Genomic DNA, 21,987 nt, shown 5'->3' on the forward strand with positions numbered 1-21,987 from the left:
TAACCACTTGCCACATCTGGCTATTTACATCAGAATTTTAATTAAAAATCACATTCCTTCGTCACACCAAGCACATTCAATAGCTGGGGACTGCCCGTGGGGCTGCACAAGTCTAGAACCTTCCCATGGTTGCAGAAATGTTCTGTCTATTGGAGATACCTGCCTGTCACTGGAGTCTGCTCGGGGCACACACACGTGCCTGTCTCCTAGTCTGGAATGAAAGCTCCAGGGACTTTGATCTGTTCACTGCTATGCCCTAGCACTCTGGCTTAAGAAGACCTTAATAAATATTTACTGGGTGCACGAATGAATGCCTTTTAACTTCCATGTCATTAAGGGTTATCTTGTCAAGGAGATCATGGCTTATTATTTTCTTCTTTGTTCCTCTCTATATTAAAAAAATATATATCCCAAGGGCCGGGGTTGTGGCTCAGTGGTAGAGCACTTGCCTAGCATGTATGAGGCACTGGGTTCAATTCTCAGCACTGCATATAAATGAATAAAATAAAGTCCACTGACAACAAAGAATATACCAAAAACTACGTGTGTGTGTGTGTGTACCCAAAAAAATCCCCCCCCAAAACACCATCATTGGGAATTCCAGGAAAAATATGGTTTAGATCACCCTACAGTAAAGTTCAGCAACCCTGCTCAGCACTTATAAGCTTACCACTTCCAGAATTCCAGACCTCCACTCCCAAATGGGAACAGATACAGAGGATTACTGGACATCAGATAAAGATACAAAATGAATAAATGGGGGAGGGGGGAAGGGAGCTTTGGTGGAAACAGTGAAGATGAGAAAATATCTTAAAAGTAAAAAACTATAATGTCAGAAAAATAAGATACTACAACTTTGAACCATGATAGGATTCTGTAAAATAGCATAATATGAAATTCACAAAATACTATAAAAGTCCAGAGACCAAAAAAAGAGTTGTTAAAAATTAATAATATACTTGACTGAGGATGTTGCTTAGCAGTAGAGTGCTTGCCTAGTATGTGTGAGGCCCTGGGTTCAATCCTTAGCCCCACCACAAAATATGTGTGTGTGTGTGTGTGTGTGTGTGTGTGTGTGTGAGTGTTGTATGAAATAGTAGAAATGAAAAGCTTAATAAAAAGGTGAAAGAAAAATGAAAATCTTGCAGGAAGTATCAGAGAAAAATAAGAAAAAGGATAAAAGAAATGGACAGTCTGAGAAGTTTAATGTCAAATTAATATGAACCAAAAAAAAAAAAAAAAAAAGTACAGGGAAATGAATGAGAAGGGAGAAACCGTTCATAAAAGTATTCAAGAAAAAACAAATTTCCTCAAAACAAATGGCATGAGAATACAACTGAAATGCAAATAGATCAAGGCATGTTGTTAATAAATGTCAGTATCTGAGGACAAAGGAAAGAATGAACAGACCAAAGGCTTGGAAGTCTGAATAATTTGGGGTTCCTCTCCAGTAATACTGGACAGTAGAACACAATGGAGTCATACTTCCAAATCCTTAGAGGAAATGATCTCTACTGCAGAATTCTATACCCAGCCAGGCTGTCTATTCAGTATGAGGACAAAGACTTTTCAGATATGCAATATCTCCAAAAATATTTCTCCTATATGCCTTTTGTCTGGATGTTTAAAAGCACAAGGGAGCAAAACCCAGGTAAAGTAACAATCTGTGATTCCACAGAATCCAAACTGGGAGCAGGCTAGAAGGCCAAGAGAGACCTCTTCAGTGAAAGGAAATTAAGAGAGCATTTGATGCTTCTGAACATAAAAAGAGATTCAGGTAGTTAACAGAGAATTTGGGTTTGAATTAATTAAGCACAAAGGAAACTCAGCCACTAAGCAACTGAAGGGGAAAAAAAAAAGACAATTATTAACTCCAGAAAAAAAAAAATCAAAGAATTGTGTAGGAGAGGAATGTAATCATGGTTTACTACTTGTGGCAGCTGGGAGAGCATTTACATAGTCATAACATGTAAACACTGAATATTCATCTAGTCAGAATCACAATGTGGGAGGCTGGAAGGATTTAAATAAGAGCATGAGTATGTGCCTTCCATAGTGAGAAGTGGATGGAAAATGCCTAAAACTGAAAAAAAATCTAGAGGTAGCAGTACAAAAATGGTATTTAGAGAAATAGCAAAATGTTACAATGAAAAAGGTGAAAGCAAATTCTTCCAGGTGGGGGACATGGGAGGTAAGCAGATGGGGGCCTGTTGTTTTTCATTTCAAAAAATCTTATATTTTACTTTCTAAACTGTGTGGATGGACAACTGATAAAAATAGAACTAAAAATTAGAAAAAATGTAAAAGGGATACTGGGGGAAAAAAGAACTCAGCAGAAGCAGGAAATCAGAGCAAGAGGTGACAATGAGAAACACAGGGGTGTCCTTTGTGAATTGGGAGGGGGCAGGGGAGCAGCTCTGGGTTTCTCACTGTGTACACAAGGCAGTGCAGCCCAGAGGCTGGGAGCCTGGGCTGCAGAAGCAGCTTAGGGTTCAAGTCCCAGCCCTGGTGATTAGCAGCCGTGGGAATCTTGCTGTGCTTGTTTCTAATAATATTAACCTAAAATGGTCATGAAAGAGGCAATCAAATTAAAATGAGGGGCTGGGGTTGTGGCTCAGAGGAAGAGCACTTGCCTAGCATGTGTGAGGCACTGGGTTTGATCCTCAGCACCACATAAAAATAAAATAAAGGTATTGTGTCCACACACAACTAAAAAATGTTTTAAAATTATTTTTAATTAAAAAAAATTAAAATGAGGTCACAGGGTGGGCCCTAAATCAATAAGACTGGTGTCCTGATAAAAAGGGGAAGTTTGGACACAGAAGCACTTAAAAGGAAAATAATCTGAAGAGAGGAGAGGACACAGCCACCTGTGAGCCAAGGAGAGAGAGGCTTGGAGGGATCCTTCCCTCCCAACCCCCCACGATACCAGGACTTCCAGCCTCCAGAATGACAGGCCAAAAAATATGCCATCACAGTAGCCCCAGCAAACTAATCATGAGCTAAAATGAGTTAGAGCAGACTTGGAATATAATAAACACTATAGTAAATTAAAAAGACAGTGGGAATGAGACCAAGCGTTGGCAAGGATGTGGAACAGGTGGAACACTTGTACTGCCCATGAGAGTGTGAGCTGCCACAAGCACTCTGGAAAACACCTGGCAGAATCCATCACAGCTGAGCATGTCCCTCCCTTGACCCAGCTGATCCATCGATGGGAGCAACCCCCCCCACCCACACAAAAAAATGAAGCTATACATCCTCCCAATACTTACTATAGTAGCCTGTTCATAATGGCCAAACTCTAGAAATGACCCAAATGTCCTCTAACAGCAGAATGGAAGAATTTGTGGTATATTCACGTAAGGGTATACACAATGGCACACACAGCAAAAAGCCAGTGACCAGGTAACAATGTTGAGAAAAAGACACAAAAGACATTATGTACCCTGTTTGATTCTGTTAAGATGATGTTCAAGCCAGGCGCAGTGGTGTGCCCGAAATCCCAGTGGCTTGGGAGGCTGAGACAGGAAGATCAAGAGTTCAAAGCCAGCTTCAGCAACTCAGTGAGACCCTATCTCTGGTAAAATATAAAATACAAAAAGGGCCTGGGGGGAGGGGCTCCATGGTTGAGTGCCCAGTTCTGGTACTGGTTCAATTCCCAGTAAGGAAGGAAGGAAGGAAGGAGGGAGGGAGGGAGGGAGGGAAGGAAGGAAGGAAGGAAGGAAGGAAGGAAGGAAGGGCAAAGGAGAGCTTTTCCGGGAGCTGGAAAGATTTCCATACCTTCCTCTGGTCGCATGGGTGCATGTGCATGTATAAACAATCAATGGGTGGTCCACTTTTTTGTAGTTTGTTCTTCCTCACTGTATGTATACTATATCTCAATTTTAAAAAAGGATGATGATAATCTATAAAAAGACATGGAATGAGGTCTCCAAGCTATTTTTACTCAGTAAAAGCCGGGAATGTGGTTGACATTTGTATGGGGACAGGGGCATACAGGTATCCTTGGTTCTCCAAAGTCAGGGAGGGGACAGATTCATTTTGTGAGATGGGCAGTTTCCCTGGCTAGTCACTTTCTCACTCTTGCTACCCAAAACTCAGGAACCAAGTGGATTTGGAAAGTGGGGTCTGAATTCTTGCTCCCTAAGGCCAAGGACAAAGTGTGAGGCGTCCCTGTGGATGAGAGGAGGCTGTTTGTAACCAAGCCTCCCCCTGGCAGGTGCTAGTGAGGTCAGGGTGGCTCCGTGAGCAGAGCTGGGAAAAACAGTCTCTGCTTTGCCCAAGAGAGGATCTGGGATTCCCAGGAGCCTTCCTGGAGGGAGGAGCTGGGGAGGGAAACGGTAGAAGTGGGAAGCAGGGAGATGAGCAATGAGTCAGCGCTGGCTGGGGAGAATACTCTGGGGGGTGAGTAAGGAAGTGAAAAAGTCTCCCAGGGGCCAGGGGTGGTCAGATGCCTTTTATGTCTTCTGTTTGTGATGACCACTATGACACTTTTCATTTAGGTAATGCAGACCTGGGCTGCCTGATGCAGCGGCCTCACACTGCTCGTGGCTCTGAGCACTTGAGACAGGAGGTTCTGGACTGGTGGGTGCTGTGGGTATGAAATGCACACTGCATTTCAAAGACTGCATGTGGGAAAAGCTTGGGTAAATGTCTCAACCATGTTGCATTGATTATGTGTCCAAGTAATATACTGGACATATTGGGACAAGTAAAATATATTATGAAAATTAATTTCACCTGCTTTTTATGTCTCTTAATGTGGCCACTGGAAAACAGCACTACCCCGAGGCTCGTTGCATATCTATTGGCCAGTGCTGGCAGAGCTTGGCCAGTCTTCAGGCCCCTCCCTGTCTCCCCACCACACACAGTGGAGGCTTTCTGGGTTCTAGTTCTGGTTCATAGACTCTGAACTTGGGAAGACACACTAGGACCAGTCAGATGGTCCAAGGAAGTGAATTAAATCAGCAAAGAGGAGCTTGAAGCCGGGGTGAACCTGAGAAACCCAGGAACTTACAGAATTCCCAGAAGCGGGCACTGGAGACAATGTTATATAGGTCCTGAGGAGCTTAGAAAAACTTTGGATGAAATCTGAGGTTGGGGAAGAAAAAGGAAGGAAAGAGGAAGAAGTACAAGTAAGAGAAAGAGCAAGAGAGGGTGGGGGAGATGAGAAGAGGAAGGAAAATAGAAAAAAACAATTCTAAATGGGTACTGTCCAACATGACAGCCACAGACCAGATGGAGCTATTGAGCACCTGCACTATGGTAAGTCCAAGTTGAAGTGGGCCTTGAGCATAAAATACATACTGAACGCACCCTCCCAACATCATCTCAATGTTCATATCAATTGAACGTTGAAATGATAACATTTTGAAAATACTGGAGTATTTATATAATATATTTTATTTATATAATATAAAATATATTATGAAAATTACGGGCTGGGGCTGTGGCTCAGCGGCAGTGCACTTGCCTGGCATGTGTGAGGCACTGGGTTCAAGTCTCAGCACCACACATAAATAAATACAATAAAAGTCTAAAAAAAAAAAAAATAAAAGTCTATCAACAACTAAAAAAAAAATATTTAAAAAATATTATGAAAATTAATATCATCTATTTCTTTCAGTGTGTTTCCAAGAAAATTTTAAATTGCAAACCGCTCCTCAGCTCTGTTCTAGAAAAAAAGAATGGAAGGAAACGACACAGACATTAAGAAGGAAAGAGCGATTTTCACTTTAACCACAAGCAAGGGCAACCAAAGGAATCATTTAGTGAGAGGGGAAAAGAGAAATTTAAGAAGGGAAACTTGGTTCCCAGGCAGCCGAACGTGAAGGCTAAGAGCCCTGGACAGAAACAAACGTGTTCTCGCTGCACCCCTCCATCCTTCTGTTCACTAGGTTTGGAAACAGAAGAAAAGGCAGACACCAGCGTAGGAAGAGTGTTCTGGAAGGAAAGCTAGGCTTTTTCCCGCCGCAGGTGGCCGCACACCTGGGAGAACCTGCCCTGATGTGGGAAGGGCAACAGGACAACCACGTGACCAGGTCCACCCTGGGTGTCGCTGATTGGGCCTGATGTGGGCACCTGACCCTAGCTGGACCAATCAGATCCTTCCTAGTGGGAACGTGAAATTGAACTGGTTTCCCAGAGCCGCTTGACCCCCGCGAGGGATCCTTGACCCATATTATGGTGGCAAAAATTATTGTTTAGGACCTGAATTGTGTGCTCCAGGGTCGGCAGCAAGTAAGGGGGATAGCTCTTTCAAACCCAGGACCACCTGGTTCTGAAACCACTGCTGTTAGGTGTCCCCAGGATAGTGCGGGACTCCCGGGCCTTGGAGGAGCGCTGAACGGGAAGGTGTAGGAATGCGGTCTCCAGGGAGAAAGGAAGCCGCAGGGAGCAACATGGAAGCAAGCACAGCTGCGGAGGAAGATGGCCAGAGAGAAAGTCCCTGTGACCAGAGGCTCAACGCTGAGGCACTTTAGAGGCCTTGGGTTTTAGACATCTGTGGGTTTGCAGCCTACCCAGCTCGAGCAGAAGCTTCAAGTCTACAGGAGGCAGGCATCTGGCAGAGCGCCTGACACATCAGAGGCTCTCCACGAGTACTTGGCGAATGAATGGGTGGATGGATGGATGGATGGATGCACTATGGAAAAAAATTTTGTCCTCATTCTGTGCTGTGTTTTGATACCTGATTCCCTACACTCTATATTTCCCTGAGAATATGGGGAAAGGGGGGTGATGTTCTGGGTTCTTTTTTTTTTTTTCTCCGTATGGGGGGATTGAACCCAGATGTTTTTATTTTTTATTTTGAGTCAGTCTCACTAAGTTGCTTAGAGCCTCCCTTAGTCGCTGAGCAGGCCTCAGACTTGTGATCCTCTTGCCTCAGTCTTTTGAGTTGCTGGGATTACTGGTGGGTGCCTCTGCACCTGGCCTTGGTTCCTTTTTTTGAAGACTTCCCCTGGGGGCGGTGCCCACCCAGGATCCACACACACCTCACTTCAAGAATATGCCCTGGGAAGTTGTGGTAGATGGAATGGTGCCCCCCACAAAGGTATCCACTCTCTAGTACCTGGAACCTTTGAATATATTACTTCACATGGCAAGACACTTCACAGATTGAACAGTGAAGGATCCTGAGGTAGGGAGCTTATCCTGCACCATATGGGTGGCCCAGGCAGTCATGTGGGACCTTAGAAGAGGAGGGCAAGAGAGTTGGTCAGAGGAGGAGATGAGCTGATGCAAAAGGAGGTCAGAATGATTTGGGGCCATGAGCCAAGAGTGCAGGCAGCCAGGAAAGGCAGGGACTACGATGCAGTGGAAAGACAGTGAGTCAGGTTCTCTCCTGCGACCCTGAGAGACTTTCTTTTTTCTTCTTCTTTGACAATCAAACTGGGGATGGAAACCAGGGGGTGCACCACACCACAACTCAGCCTTTTTTATTATAAATTTTGAGATAGCCTCGCCAAGTTGCCCAGGCTGGCTTCGCACTTGTGATCCTCCTGCCTTGGCCTCCCTAGGATTACAGATGAGCACCACTGCACCAGCTGATCCAGGCTTAACTTGAACTTAGTAGCCTTTCTGATGGTTAAGAATATATGTGTCCAGGCAGGAGGCCTCAATACATCAAGCGTCTTGCTAGCTTGATTCACAAGGTTTAAATAGTTACATATGGATCGAGTCTCCATTGTACTCTTGACCAGGCCCTAGAAAGGTTTGCAGTGCATCTCCCAAAGCCTTAGTAACAAAGAAAAGTCTGTCCCCAACAACATCCTGTCAACGGACCTTCAAGAGGGAAGGACAAGAAGAAAGGGATGCCCTAAAGGGCTGAAGTGGGGCTGCAGGTGTGATGAAGAGGATCCTGGAGAGAAAGCGCTGGGCTGGGGTACAGCTCAGCTGGCAGAGTGCTCAACTCACATGCACAAGGCCATGGGTTCAAACCCCAGCACCCCCCCCCCCAAAAAAAAAAAAAAACGTTGCTGAAGTTAGTATCGGAACTGAAGAGGCTTGCAGGTTTGCACAGAGCAGACAGGCAGAGTTTAGGAGCCAAGAACCCATGTGACTCCCAGAAATTGAGAGAGAGGTTGAGAAGAAAAGTGCAAGAGAGAACTTGCTTGGTGGCAAAACGCGAACTCCACACAGGCTGGGTTCTGGCAGGTGACTTGGCTACCAGGTCTCCATTTCTGACCTCCTCCTCCACCATTTTCTACAAGAGAGGCTGGGTGGCTAACACAGTTAACTTCCCAGCTTCCCTGGCAGCAAGCAACGGCCATCTGATAGGTTCTGGGAAATAGCCAGAAGTCCTCGTGATCACCTTCCCCAACATAAACGCAAAGCCTTCCCAGAAGCAAACCCTCCAGTCTTTCACCTTTTCTCTTCCTTGCCTGGAAGTAGGTAGGATGTGCCCCATGTAGGGGCAGCAGCCTTCTTGAGACCATGAGACAATCAAAAAGAGCATGAAGGTCTATGCTGCAAGCTTGGAAGAACAAAAAAGAGGCAGAGTTCAGCCTGTTGGCCGTCTCTTTGAGCTACCCTGCTGCCCTGGTAGCAGGAGAAAGAAACCTCTGTCTGTTTCAAGACTCCTGACCAAGGCTTGGGTTATGGCTCAGTGGCAGAGCCACATAAAAAGAAGTAGATAATATAAAGGTCCATGGACAACTAAAACACTTATTTAAAAAAAGAAAAACGAAAAGAAAACTCGTGACCCATCTGGGAAGTTCCTTATTTTGCTGTTGTCTATTGTGATCCAGGAACTGTACCTGGCACAGAGTTGGTCTCTTTATCAAGTTCTAAATGAATGGCTGCCTTCTCTGCTGAAGACCAGTTCCGAGACCACCTGAGCTTTGTGCTGAGCCGCCCCTTTTACTTAACATGCATTGGCTGGTTCCTTTTTCTTGTGGCCCCAATTCTAATCAAGACAGAAGGGTAACAAAGATCCAGTCAGGACCGGCTACCTGAGGGGTGGGCAGAGGATGGGCCTCAGGGAAGATTCTAGATGCCGTGATGGCTTCCCCACTTACTTAGGGTCCCCTCTGTCCATTTTCCACACTGGAGCAGACAATTTAGAAACAAATCAGATCTTGCCCTTCCCTATTCAAATTCAGGTCCACCCTGAATGCCCCCTCCCCTCCTTCAGCATTCTGCTCAAATGCCACCTCCTCTGAGAAGCCCTCCCTGAACACCGGGTAAAACTATTCCCACCCAGCCATGCTGCACCCTTCCCTCCTGAAAGCATCTCGCTGCACCCCCTCCATTCTTCTGTTTGCTTATTTAATGTTCGTTTCCTACCTCTAGATGTTAAGCCTCCTGAGGGCAGGAATTGCTGCTCACTGACTGGCATAGGTGGGATAAGAAAATAAATGCCTGCTATGAGGGCTCAGTGGCTATGCCTGTGATCCCAGTGACTTGGAAGGCTGAGGCAGGAGGATGGCAAATTCAAGGCCAGCTTCAGCAACTTAGGGAGGGCCTGTTTCAAAATAAAAAATAAAAAGGACTGGGGATATAGTTTGACGGCAGAGCACCCCTGGGTTCAAACTGCAAAAATTTCTTTAACAATGCATGTTGAAAGGCTAAATACTCAAGGGACAGGGACAAGTTGCTGTTCTCAGCTTTTTTTATTCCTTTTTTTTTTTTTAGTAGTACTGGAGATTGAACCCAGGGCCTCGCCCATGCTGGCCAAGTGCTCTAACACTGAGCTGTATCCCTAGCCCTTTTTATTTTTTATTTTTTTGAGACAGGCTTCGCTAAGTCGCCCAGGCTGGCCTGGAACCTGCATTCCTCTGGCGTCCTCCCAAGGAGCTGGGACTGGATGAGTGACGTCACACCTGGCCGGCACTCAGCTTTGTTGTGCTTGTGGGCTGTACTTCAGGGACTGAATTTAACTGTATCATGTGGGAAACTGATGTAAAGATGATTAAAAATAACAACCCAAGTATTGCTTCTGTTGTTCAGATCTAATGATGATGATAACAATGATGGTATCAGCAAACACCTACAGGATGCGGGACAGGGTTCTGCATGGATTAACTAACTTACAATGACCTAATGGTCGTCATAATGGGGATGCTCTTGTTATCTGTGTTTTACAGAGGAGGAAACAGAATTCAGAGAGGTTGAGTAAGTTGCCCAAGATCACAGAGTCAAAGAAAGCGTAGAGCCAAGATTTGAGTCCCAGGAGTTGGGTCCTAGAATCCATAATACTGCATTTCTGAAAACATCCCAGGAACCCTCCTAGAAGAGGGAGTCCATGGGAGCCCTCCAAGTCCTCCGCCCTCCAGGTTGACCCACCCCAGTCTGACTCATGAGTGAGCCCTGACCCCAGGCATCTCTGAGCATTCCCAACCCCGCTCCCTGCCCCAGCCCCACTCTGAGCTGACCCTGCCTTGAGCTGCGTGAGCGCTTCTTCCACGCGGGGCTGGTTGTAGCGCACCATGTAGCTGTGCATGTCGGGATAGTTGCTGCGGATATTCTTCTCCGTGGACCCGTTGGGCACGGTCCCAAATTTCAAGGGTGGGTACTGCTCCTGTGGCCGCTGGAACTGGGGCAGAATGCAGAGTTATTAGGATGCCCCCTACCCAGGGACATCCCCAACCCAAGTGCCCCATTCTGGGGGACACCTGCCAACTGGCAAATACCCAGTCTCAGAAGCGTTTTTCAGATTTGCTCACCACAGTAGGTAACACGGTCTCACTCCTGCCCAGCACGCATGGCTGCAGACAGGTAAACTGAGGCCACTGGCCACAGAGTTTGAGAAGCTAGAAGCTTCCAGAGGTCCCTGATGTGCCAGGCATTAACCCTTAACTTGCTGGATCAGGGGTGGGCCCAGTGCTGGGGCTGAGGTCAGTTGCTATTTACCAATCTATTCAGAAATTTTTCACTGTTTTAACAACAGATGTAGCCAGATGGGTGTGGGCTGGCTCAATGGCAGGTGTGTTTATGACTAAAAGTTTCATAAAACCATATTCCCCTTTGCGACATAAGGTAGAGTCAACACATTCTCCTATGCTATTCTAGTCCATTCCGCTGGGGGAAAATGCTTAGAGTTGATTTATCAACCTTCTAATAGGTCATGACACCGGTTAACCACCTTGGCCTTAAAGTGTGCCCTGCAGACTGCCTGTCCCCGGTCACACTGCAGCTGCAATGAGGTAAGAGCAGCATCAAGAGAGCATTTGGAGTGAATTGACAAAATAATTTTTGTCTATTGAGTCTAATACATAAAAATCTGGGGCTAACTTTAGAATGTCTTGGTTTTATTTATTTTCATTTTATTTATTTATTTATTTTTGGTACCAGGGATTTGAACCTAGGGGCGCTTAACCATTGAGCCATGTCCCCAGCCCTTTTTTATATTTTATTTAGAGACAGGGTCTCACTGAGTTGCTTAGGGCCTTGCTAAGTTGCTGAGGCTGGCTTTGAATTGTCTATCCTCTGGCCTCAGCCTCCCGAGCGCCACTGTGCCTAGCTAGAATGTCTGGGTTTTAAATTTTATTTTACTTTCCTAGTAATCCGTTGCTATTGTATTTTAAAAAAGCATTGCCTCCGATGGATTAGAAGTTTCAAAACCTAGTCCTTCACTATAGTCTGAGAGATGCTCTGCTCTGGAAAATTCCATTTGGTGCTGCTGCCCCTAGAACACTGGGGGACAGACACCCTCCTCCCCAGGAAGACTTAAATAGTCCATTGAATAGACATGTCCTTTCTCCTTCCAAAACATCCCATTCTGCCATTCTGAAATTCTCCTTGGGAAGAGATTTCCCTGGGACTCCTCACTGCTGTGCCAACTCTGCCCTCCAACCCAATGGCTCCCTTCTGCGCCCACACACCTTGCGGTCACTGAGTCCAGACACAGTGTCCACGTATTCCTCCTGGATCATGAAGGCGGCCAGGTTGGCTGTGTAGCTGGCGAGGAAGATGACGGCGAAGAAGGCCCACACCAGCACCATGATTTTGCTGGTGGTTCCCCGGGGGTTCTCCACGGGCACCGAGTTATTGAACACCAGGGCCCAGAGCAGCCAGATGGATTTCCCAATGGTGAAGGTTGAACCACCAGGGCCTGCAGGGCACCAGGACAGGATCATGGACCCCAAGTCCCTTCTGCTCAATGAGGGAGCATAAAAAAAACCTACAAGCCCCCAGGGCCTTGGGCATGCCCCCCAGAGACCTTGTTCCACCCCATGGGCTGCTGGGAAACTTAACTGCGTGCAGTCAAGGCAGGTGGGGTAACGGAGGGAGGGGACTCACGCTTGCCCGTGGCCAGGCTGCGGTTGTAGCCTACGGGACTGAGGTACTCAAAGATGAAAACGGTGACAGCGACCACAGTGAGGCACATGACGAACATCATCACCCACACAGCGGGGCTGTAGGGCTCTGGAGACAAGGGAGGTGTGGTCATGGCTCTGTCAGGCAAAGGACTGTGGGGACCACAGACATGTGCACAATTGCAGCCTGGATCTCACCTCTTCCCATTCTGTTCCCTTCCATTCTGTTCCTCAGGCGAGGTGCACTGCTCACACTGAGCCCTGGAGGCACGGCGCCCCTCAAACAGCCATCACAACCCCTCCTAGATGCTGCCTGAGCCCAGACCCGCCTCCACTCACCCTCTAGGCCATTTACCATGTCCCACGCTATGCCCAGGCCAGCTCCAGGCTTCCATTTGGGGAGTCCCACACCAAACAGTCCCCCTTTGCCATGGCCTGCCCTCCCTCCTTCCCTCTCCTCCTCCTGCCACAGCCTGAAGCACAGCCTGCTCCTGCTCCTGCCCTGATGTCACTCCTGTCCTCTCCCTTCTCATGCCAACACAACTCAGGCCTCCTCTCCTCCCCGGCATCATCTCCCTGGCCTCCTGACACCGGCTGTCTGGCTCCAGCCCACCCCCAACGTGGCCAGAGATGACCCTGTCCCTCTCTTGTTCGTCGCCTCCCATAGCTCCCCAGCACCCCCAGGACACTGTCCTGTGGCTCAGCCTTGTCCCACCCTCCTCTTTGGCCTGGTCTCTCAGTTACCCTTCTTTGATCAGCTGGTGCTCACGGCACCGCCCCATCAAGTCACAGCCTCTCTGCCTTGTCTCCTCAGCTCCCTACCAGAGGTGCCACCTGACCTATCCACCAGCTGGCCTCCCATTCACGTGTCCCCTCCTTACATTCCGTAACTGTTGCCTCCGGTGCTCACTGACAGTGAGCCAATGAGTATCAAGTGCACCTCTCAGGGCCAACGGAGTAGAGCTGCCAGGACTGTCCCTGTTGCAGCAAGGTCACTACCCTGGACTGTCACTGCAGCATCTGGGGACATGCCTGTTGCCTCTGCTGGGTAACTGGAGGAGACCTTGTCACTCCCCTGCTATGTACCGCTTGAAGGCAGGGGCCCCACGCAGTGCTCCCCGTGTGCCCTGCAGAGACCCTGGTGCGAGGAGGACACTGTGGACACTCTGGTGTGGAAAATACACAGAAAATAAATCAGAGGCCTGTGTACACTTGTGTCTTCTCCAGCTCAGGAAATGGAATTTCTACCTGGTCTACCACAAAGCCACCAGCCCAGCTGGAGACAGCTTCCTAACCACAGCTTGAATCTGTCCCCTTATCCCACCCCTGCCACCTCCCCACTGCACACCTCCATCCTTTCTCTGGATGAACTTTTGCAGCAGCCTCCTTGCCAGCCTCTAGCTTCCGCAGAGCCCCGGGGGCTCCCTTCTGGAGGAGAAGTCTTGCCTCTGCTGTACATGAAACCTGCATCTCCTACCATAGCGCCCAGGGCTCTGAGAGATTCACCCCCCTCCCCATCAGCCCTCTCCTTCCACCTCACCCACCCTCGCAGCCCCTCCAGTCACACAGGCCTCTGGAAGTTTCACAAATATACCCCGACCTCTGCCCCTGCTCTTCCCCCACCTGGCCAGCTGCCTGCAGGCCTGGCCTCTCCTCTGCACCCACACCAGCACAGGCTCAGCTCCTCCCACCTCCTTCACCCTGGCTTCATTTTTCATGGTATCTACCACCACATGAAGTGCTCTTGTCTGTGCATCCCTAGAAGTTTATTTTGTCTCCCCATGAGGCTCAGATCTCTGGCAGGCCGGGACTTGCGTTTCCATCAAGCCCAGGGCCTGGCACATATAGGTGCTCCATAACACTGACAGGTATCTGGAGCTAATCTTTCCTCTTCATCTCACATCTACATACCTGGAAAAACTATAATGTTTTTCTTTTCTTTTCTTTTTTTTTTTGACACAGAGTGTCCCTATTTTACCCAGGCTGGTCTTGAACTGTTGGGCTCAAGTGACCCTCCCACCTCAACCTTCTGAGTAGGAGGGACTAAAAGAACCCGTGCCATTCTCAGGTTTTGTGGGGCCTGAAGCGTATACAATTTGGAGGTCTCTCTTAAAGAAAAAAGAATACAACTCTGAATACACAACTGGGAGCTGAGCATACTGGGAAGGCTGGGGCAGGAGGATGGAGGGTTGGAGGAAAGCCTTGGCAACCTAGACCTGGTCTCAAAAAACAAAACTGGGCTCCCAGCCTTGGAAGGGCCACTATAAGGAAGGGCTCCTGAGCTCGACTCTAGCTTCCTGGTAATAGCCTGATAGGGGAAATTCTTTCTCCCATTTTACAGATAGGGAACTGAGGCTCAGAAGTGACTGCCACTTCACCAGGGTCACACAGACAGTACAGGTGGTCCCAGGATAGGAACCCAGGTTTCTTGACCCCAGGGCTCCAGCCTTGCCTAGGTCTGGCTCTCTATCCCGGGGACCCAGCTCACCTAGGAAGGCAGAGGGGGACACAGTGCCATTGCTTCGTGCCACCATGACGCTGATGCCCGTCTCCACGAAGGGGACGGAGAAGTCCACGATTTCGGAGCGCTCCTCGTTGATGGTGAGGGAACCGATGGCCATGTCCGCGCGCTGGTAGAACACCTAGGGCAGGCGAGGGGTGGGCAAGCTAAGCCCGCTCAGGCGGATAGGGACTAGGGACGAGGCAAACAAAGACGGCCCCGGGAGACTGGAGGGATGGCGAGGAGGCTGAGAAAGGACTCAGAGAGTGGCAGGGAAAAGTGGAGGAGAAAGGGGACAGGAAGGAAGAGCTAGCCCCCACCCTGGCCCACCGCCCCCAAGTCTCTTCAGGCTTTGGATTCCATCCTCCCGGCCCCGCCCCCCTCTCCTAGGGGTTCCACCTCCTACCCCGCCTCCTCCAGCTCCAAAAGTCGGACCCCGACCCAGACAGTCCCCGCGCTATCTCCTCATGGCCCCGACCCCCGAGCTTCCTGACCTCGCCCCCCCCATGAAGGCGCGGCCACTCTTGGTCCAGCTCCAGGCCCCGCCTTCCGAGCCTGATCACGCCTCCTTTAGGCCACGCCCCATATGAGTTCCGCCTCTTGGCCCCGCCCCGTCCCCTCACCTCCCCTATCATGCCGTTCCAGACGCCGTCGATCTTCTTCCCGTGCTTGCCGTTAGTGACCAGGTAGAGGTCGTAGCTGAAGCCTATGGTGTGCGCCAGCCTCTTCAAAATGTCGATGCAGAAGCCCTTGCAGCATCGCTTTTCCGGGCGGGGGGCGTCCGGTGGAGGACTGCGGGAAGCAACCAGGCTTGGGAGGTTGGGGACTCCTCACCCTTAGGCCCTCCCATTAGGTGAGAGTATGAAGAAAGGGACAGGCAGCAGCTAAAACTATGGCTGGCGCCTTCTGGGGTCACTGAGGCTTGAAGAAGCCTGTCAGCTTGCTCAAGTACCAAGCTGGAGAGCTCTGTGGGCTGGGAGCGGGGACTGACTGCTGGGCTTGGAGGGAGGAGACTTGCCAAGCTGGAACTCCTGGATCCCGGGATGTCACCTGTGGGTTCGGTTGAGCTGGCTTCTGCAGGGGACAGAGTCTCTGATGCAAGTGCCGCTGATGGGGTCAGCAGGCTCCACAATGACAAAGGGTCTCTCCTCCAGTGTAGCCACCGTGAGGTGCTGTGTGTCATCCACTGGCTGCAGGAAGCGGCCATAGCGGGACCAGAGCGGGTACTTGAGACGGAGAGTCTGCTGCTCCCAGCTGCCCACCTGGGTCAAAGAGAAGGATGGTCAGACTACTTGGGGTGACTTTTCAGGATGTCTTGGCCTCCCTGCTTTTCCTCTCTCAGGTCTAAGAGTGTAAGCCCCATCTCCCTCCAGGACAGGGTAGCCCCTTTCTCCCTGTCCAGGCCCCAGCCCTCCTCTCTCATACCCAGAGATCCAGACCCTAACCCTCCTAAGACCAAGGGTCCAGGCCTCAGTCTTCCTCCCTGAGACCCAGGGGTCTAGGCCAAGCCCTCCTTCCTCAGACCCAGCAAGCTGGGCCCCAGCTCCTGAATCCTCAGAGTCCAGGACCTTGGACCTCCCTCTGCCAGGACCCAGGATTCCAGGACTTCTCCCACTCCTGAGTTCTGGGATGCAACTTACCACCTCCCAAGTCCTGTCTCTGGTGAGAGAGATGACCACCAGGGAGGGGTTCACCAGGAAGCCATCCTCATTGAAGGAGTAATCCCGGTTATCCCAGGTAATGTTCATGAAGTACCTGCCCAGGAGGAAGGGCACCAGGATTGGGCCAAGCCTCCTACCCACCAGTCCCAGCCGGTGACTGAAATCTCTCCTCCTTCACCTCCAAAATCTTGAAATCACACCCTCTCCTTGGACTGATGATGCCCTCAGAACAGGGTCCCAGACCCTCAATTTGGTGGTCCCACCTGCCTCTGAAGCCCCATCTCCGATAGCTTCTAGCTCAAAACCCCTTTTTCACTCTATCAACGCTGGACGCAAAGTGTCTCTGGAACATGTCAAACGATTTCCTTTTTGTTTTGGTCTTGGTACTAGGCATTGAACCAGGGCACTCCACCCCTGAACTGCAGCCCCATAACCCTCTTGACTCAAACTTGCCATCTTCCTACCTCTGCCTTCTGGGTCACTTGAGATTCCAGGCGTGTGCCACTGCATCAGGCTGGTTTGCTCTCTAGGATTTGCAGGTCTGTTCTCTGTCTGGAAAACCCTTCCACCACCTTCTCACCTGGACCAACTCTGACATGTCACAAAGACAGCTCAAGTGTCCCTTCTGCTGGGAAGTCTTTGGACCCTAGTTATCTTCACTGAACTCTGATGGCCTCTCCCATCACCCATCCAGTCACTGGGCGAGACTCTCATCACAGGGGCTGCCCCCTCAGTCCCTTCATCCAGGCCATTGTTCCCAAGCCCTATCCTTCCTAAGCCATCCCCTCCTCCATCCCCCACAACCCTCCTGGATCCTTACCCCCTATCCTGCCTGACCTCCAGCCTCTGATCTCTCCTCTAGTCTGTATCTCACCTGGCCCCAAGGGGTCTTTATATACCCAAAACTGAGTCCACCCTCCCCTACTCATGGCTTGCCCATGGCTGCAGAACTTTGAAACAGACTCCTCCCAATCTGGCATCCAAGGCAAGGACTTGGCCCCATCTACATCTCCAGCCTCATCACTCCCAGCCCCTAATCCTGCTGCTGCAACTGCTCTGAACTGGTATGGCGTCACCAATCTGCCCATGTTGCTCTCCTTCCAGACCTTTGAACATGCTATTTCTTCCCTCTGGAATACTCCATGTCTGGTGAATTCCCTGATCGCCTTTAGAATGGAGCCCAAACTCCTCCCCCAGCCTAAAGGCATCTGCATGAGTTGGGCCCCTGTGTCTGTCCATCTCTGTTCATCCATTTCTCCCTCTGGTGCACTGTGCTCCAGCTACACTGGTGTTTTAAACTCCCAAACAGTTCCAACCCCAGGTCCTTTGCATCTGCTCTTCCCTCTCTCTTCATTGAGATCTTCCAGTGCTTGGGTTTTTATCCATTTTTTAAAATCTCTAAATTTTACTTACTCAGGGCTTTCCTGACCACCCCACTTAGCCTAGCTCCCTAGGCTGTTCTTGTCATTTTCCTCTGATTTATTTTCATCTCAGAAATTATCATCTGCTGATATTTTCTTTTGTTGTTTGTTCACTGCTTGTCTCGGTGATAGCAGAGACAACAGTTTATACCACGCTATTCTTTCGTGCTTAAACGGTGTTTGGCACATAGTTGATTCTCAGTAAAGAGCTTTTCAATGAATGATTGGATGGATGGATGAACAGTTCATCCTTTGGGTCTCATTTAGGTGTCCCCTCCTCCTGGAAACAACCCTGACTCCAGAGACTGACCCCAGATTTGTGTTTAGAAGGTTCTCTGGGGGCAATTAATTTTCTCTCTTGCAATGACATTTCACTATGGATGTGGAAGTTTGGGTGGTGGCCAGGAAGGGCTAAAATTATGAGGGAGAAGAATTCTGGGTAAAGGCCAGGTATGGTGGTGCATACAAATCAGGAGGCTGAGGCAGGAAGATGGCAAGCAAGTCCCTAAGTCCCCCAAATATAAAGGACTGGGGGGATGTAGCTCAGAGATAGACAGCCCTTGAGTTCAATCTCCAGAACAAAAAAAAAAAAAAAAAATGGGGGGGGGGTAGAGAGAGAGAGAGAAGTAAGTGCTGGGTAAAACACAACAGCCTCTGGGAGAGACAAGCCTGAAAGAAAAAGAGAGGCAGGAGCAAAGAAGCAGAAAGAGATGAAAGAATAGCTGGCCCCAGGCTTGGCCTCGATTCCTGATGTCTGTGTTTCTATGCATGTTTATCTTTCCAATAAACCCCCTTTTCCCTAAGGAAACTTAAACGAGACTCTGCTTCTTGCAACCAAAAATGTCCTGGCTTAGGCAGTTCTCCTCCCCCATGCTCCCGCAAGGCCAGTGCTACCTCCATTACTGCAAGCATCATGCTGTGCTGTCATTATTCCCATCCCTGTCTGCCACCCCTTCCGGACCCTGCGTTCTTTGAAGAAGTCCATGGTCTTTTTCATTTCTGTGTTCCCAGTGCCCAGCATGAGCCCTAGTTCCTAGCAGGTGCTCAGTATTTATGAACAAGGGATGCTTTTCTCACCCTCTTGTTCCAGGATCCGGATTCCCAACTCACCTCTTCTCAATTCTCCTCCCTTAGGTCTTCTTTCACACCCACCACCTCCTCCCAAACTCAGCTCATTTAAAGATCAGTGGCCTCTCCTTCACTGTTCTGTCACCTAACATATCAGTTTCGCCACTCCCAACTCTTCCCATGATGGAGATGCTGTTTTCCACCAAACTCAGTTCTCCTCTTCTGAAACAATAACCTGTAAGATGGGCATATGGCCGTCCAGCTAAAGTCCACATTGCTCAGCCTTCTTTGCAGCTAACTTAGGCCATGTGCAGAGATGACATTCAAAACAGAAGAGTTAGTACAGGCACTAACCAATCAGAATGGATGTCTAGCCTATCAGAATGGACCTTGCTGTAAACAACTGGTAACTCAGTCCTGACCATGTGACTACCTTCTCACAACAGGATGTGAGACCTGTTCCTTTCCCCTCACTTGGAAGGAAATGGTTTGCTCTCTCCTTGCTCCATCCCTCTTCTGGGGAGCTCCACCTGGCACTCATGCCCACCATCTGGCTTGCACTATTTGGAGATTCCAGAGCAGCAAGGAGGGTGGACCCTGAGTTCCTGAATGACCACGTGGAGCAGCAGCCTACTAATAACTGGACTGCTTATCTCTGGGTTGTGACTTGACAAAGGAACAAACTTCTTCCTTGTATGGGCCTTGAGGTGGTTGGGCGTTTTTGTTTGGAGCTCAGTTCCTAGTCTAACTAGGATATTTAATTCTATCTAAGAGGCTATCAATTATAAAATGTACTACTATTTTATACCTACCACAAAGAAAACAACACCAATTAAACCATGATAAGCCACCAATTATAAAACATATCTTGATTTGAAAGACATTAAAATGGGAAAAATTAGGCATTTAGAGTCATAAAATATAGTAATACACTCACTGTATATCAGGTGATTTCCAAATTACCTGATTTAATTTTAGAAAAGAGACCCAGTTACACCCATTTTATAGAAAAGGGCACCGAGTCTGAGAGAGGGCACATGGTTGCATGGAGGCCACTCCGCTAGTGAGCACCACAGGTAGTCAGGCTGCGGGAAGCTTCCCCACAGGCCTTCCATCCCAGCCCCACTCACCTATGCAGACTCTCCCCGCGGTGGGTGCGGTTCTGGGCGCGGCAGTCGTGGCCAAGCTCAGGCAGGAAACCGTAGTCACGCAGCAGGGCCTGGGCACCTCTGGCCACTACAGCCACACCAGCTGCCACACGCCTGGCTAAGTCATCACGCCAGCCAGCTGAGCGCACTGCAAAGAGCCCCGCGGGAAGCGGGGCACCTCCTGGCAGAAGAAGAGGCTCCCCAGGGGCTCCAGAGCCCCCACCTCCAGCCAGCTGGGGTCCCACCATGAACCAGACATAGCCAGGTCCAGTGAGGCCAGCCTCCTCGGCTGCCCGGAACACAGGTTCAGCCTCCTCACGGGCACAGAAGAGCAGGCGGATCTGTGCACTGACACTGCGGAGCTGGGCGCCCAGGACAGCCTCGCCTGCCCCAGGGTCCAGTGTCAGGGCCCCACGATGCTCCCAGCCCACCAGGCTGCCATCAGTCAGCACCTCGATGTAGGACAGGAAGGCCCGGTGGCCGGGGGCACGCGTGGTCACCGCTACAAAAGATGTCCAGTCGTACTCCTCCAGCACCTCAAAGATGACCTGAAGCTGCTGCTCTGTGGAGGAGCCCAGCTGAAGGAAGGTGGAGCCCTTCTCCTGTGGGGCATGGGAAGGATGTCAGGCCTCCTGATGTGGGGACCTCATCTCCCAGCAACAGACAAGCAGATCACAGTTCCCGCCAGCGGTGGGTCATAGCTCTCAATATGGCAGACTGACCAGCTGTTCACCAAAATCCTTTACTTGTCTTCCTGGGACAAATGCTAGTACCAGGTTAGATTTAACTATATGATTGAGTTCTGAGCATACCCTTAAAAACTCTGTCCCCAGACCCTCACTTTCCTCCCTATCTGAGGGTGGATGAAGAGGCCCCAGAAGAGAACTCTGAAGTCCTCAGGAATTACAGAGCCACAAGAAGAAGCGATCCTGTGGCCCCAGTGAGGACCACGTGTTTGCATTTTATATGAATGAGAAGCAACCTATTTCCTTGAGCCATTGAGATCTGAGGGTTTATCTCTTTCAGCAACTAACATCACTGTTATTATTACACCTACCATCCACTGGGGAACTACAACTCCCAACATCCACTGGGAAAGATTGTTTTCCTGTATGCAATGAGGGAGACTACATCTCCCAGCATGCAGCGAAGGTGGTAAAGATACTGTATTTCCCCAATGGAGTAGACTTTCCTGTTTTGAGTTTTCCTCCTACCTCTCTGCCCCCTCCTTCTTTGTCTCTACTGGCGCCTTTTCCTCAGCCAGAATTCTAAACATAGGTGTACCCCCGTGGTATACTTTTCTCTGTCCTTGCTTGCTAGCTAGGTCATTCAGACCCATGTTTTTATTTATTTTATTTTTTCAGTACTGGGTACTTTACCAATAGGTTACATTCCCAGCCCTTTAAATTTATTTACTTATTTTTTAAAAATTGAGACAGGGTCTCCTTAAATTGCCCAGGCTGGTCTTGAATTTGCAATTCTCTTGTCTCGGCCTCCTAACTTGCTGAGATTATAGGTGTGTGTCACTGTGCTTGGTTCAGATCCATGGGTTTAAACACTACCTCCCACAATGTTTTGCTATTCAAATTTAAGTTAATTAAAATTAAATAAAACTTAAAATTTAGTTCTCTACTTGCACTAACCACATGTCAAGTGCTCAATAGCCACACATGGCCTATGGCTAGCCTATTGGACACATCAGATATAGACCATCTCCACCAGTGCAGAAAGTTCTACTGGGTATGGCTGGAGATGCCAATGGCTCATGTCCTGTCTCAATGGCTCCCATGAGCTCCAGGCAACCTATCCTCCTTTCTGGTCAATTTCTTCCCTTGGATTTCCAAGAGTTTCTTAAAATCATCATGTCAAACACATAATTCTTGACCCCTGAACCCATCTCCCCCGACCTGCTTCCTGTCTTCCTTTCTC

The 21,987-nt window shown here is 49.2% G+C and overlaps 1 protein-coding gene across 1 annotated transcript in view; it reads right to left on the reverse strand.

Moving 5' to 3' along the window:
• The window catches only part of Grin2d (glutamate ionotropic receptor NMDA type subunit 2D), a 31,890-nt gene that overhangs the window by 7,112 nt on the left and 2,791 nt on the right, over positions 1–21,987 (reverse strand). Inside the window, exons 2-9 of the mRNA XM_027920404.2 lie at positions 20,041–20,660; positions 16,401–16,515; positions 15,811–16,022; positions 15,384–15,552; positions 14,749–14,902; positions 12,244–12,369; positions 11,826–12,055; positions 10,377–10,537 (exon numbers count right to left, since the gene is read on the reverse strand). Coding sequence (XP_027776205.2) covers positions 10,377–10,537; positions 11,826–12,055; positions 12,244–12,369; positions 14,749–14,902; positions 15,384–15,552; positions 15,811–16,022; positions 16,401–16,515; positions 20,041–20,660 — 1,787 coding nt within the window. The remainder of the gene's footprint in view (positions 1–10,376; positions 10,538–11,825; positions 12,056–12,243; positions 12,370–14,748; positions 14,903–15,383; positions 15,553–15,810; positions 16,023–16,400; positions 16,516–20,040; positions 20,661–21,987) is intronic.

Source organism: Marmota flaviventris, chromosome 18 (genome assembly GCF_047511675.1).
Source record: "Marmota flaviventris isolate mMarFla1 chromosome 18, mMarFla1.hap1, whole genome shotgun sequence".
NCBI classification, from domain to species: domain Eukaryota; kingdom Metazoa; phylum Chordata; class Mammalia; order Rodentia; family Sciuridae; genus Marmota; species Marmota flaviventris.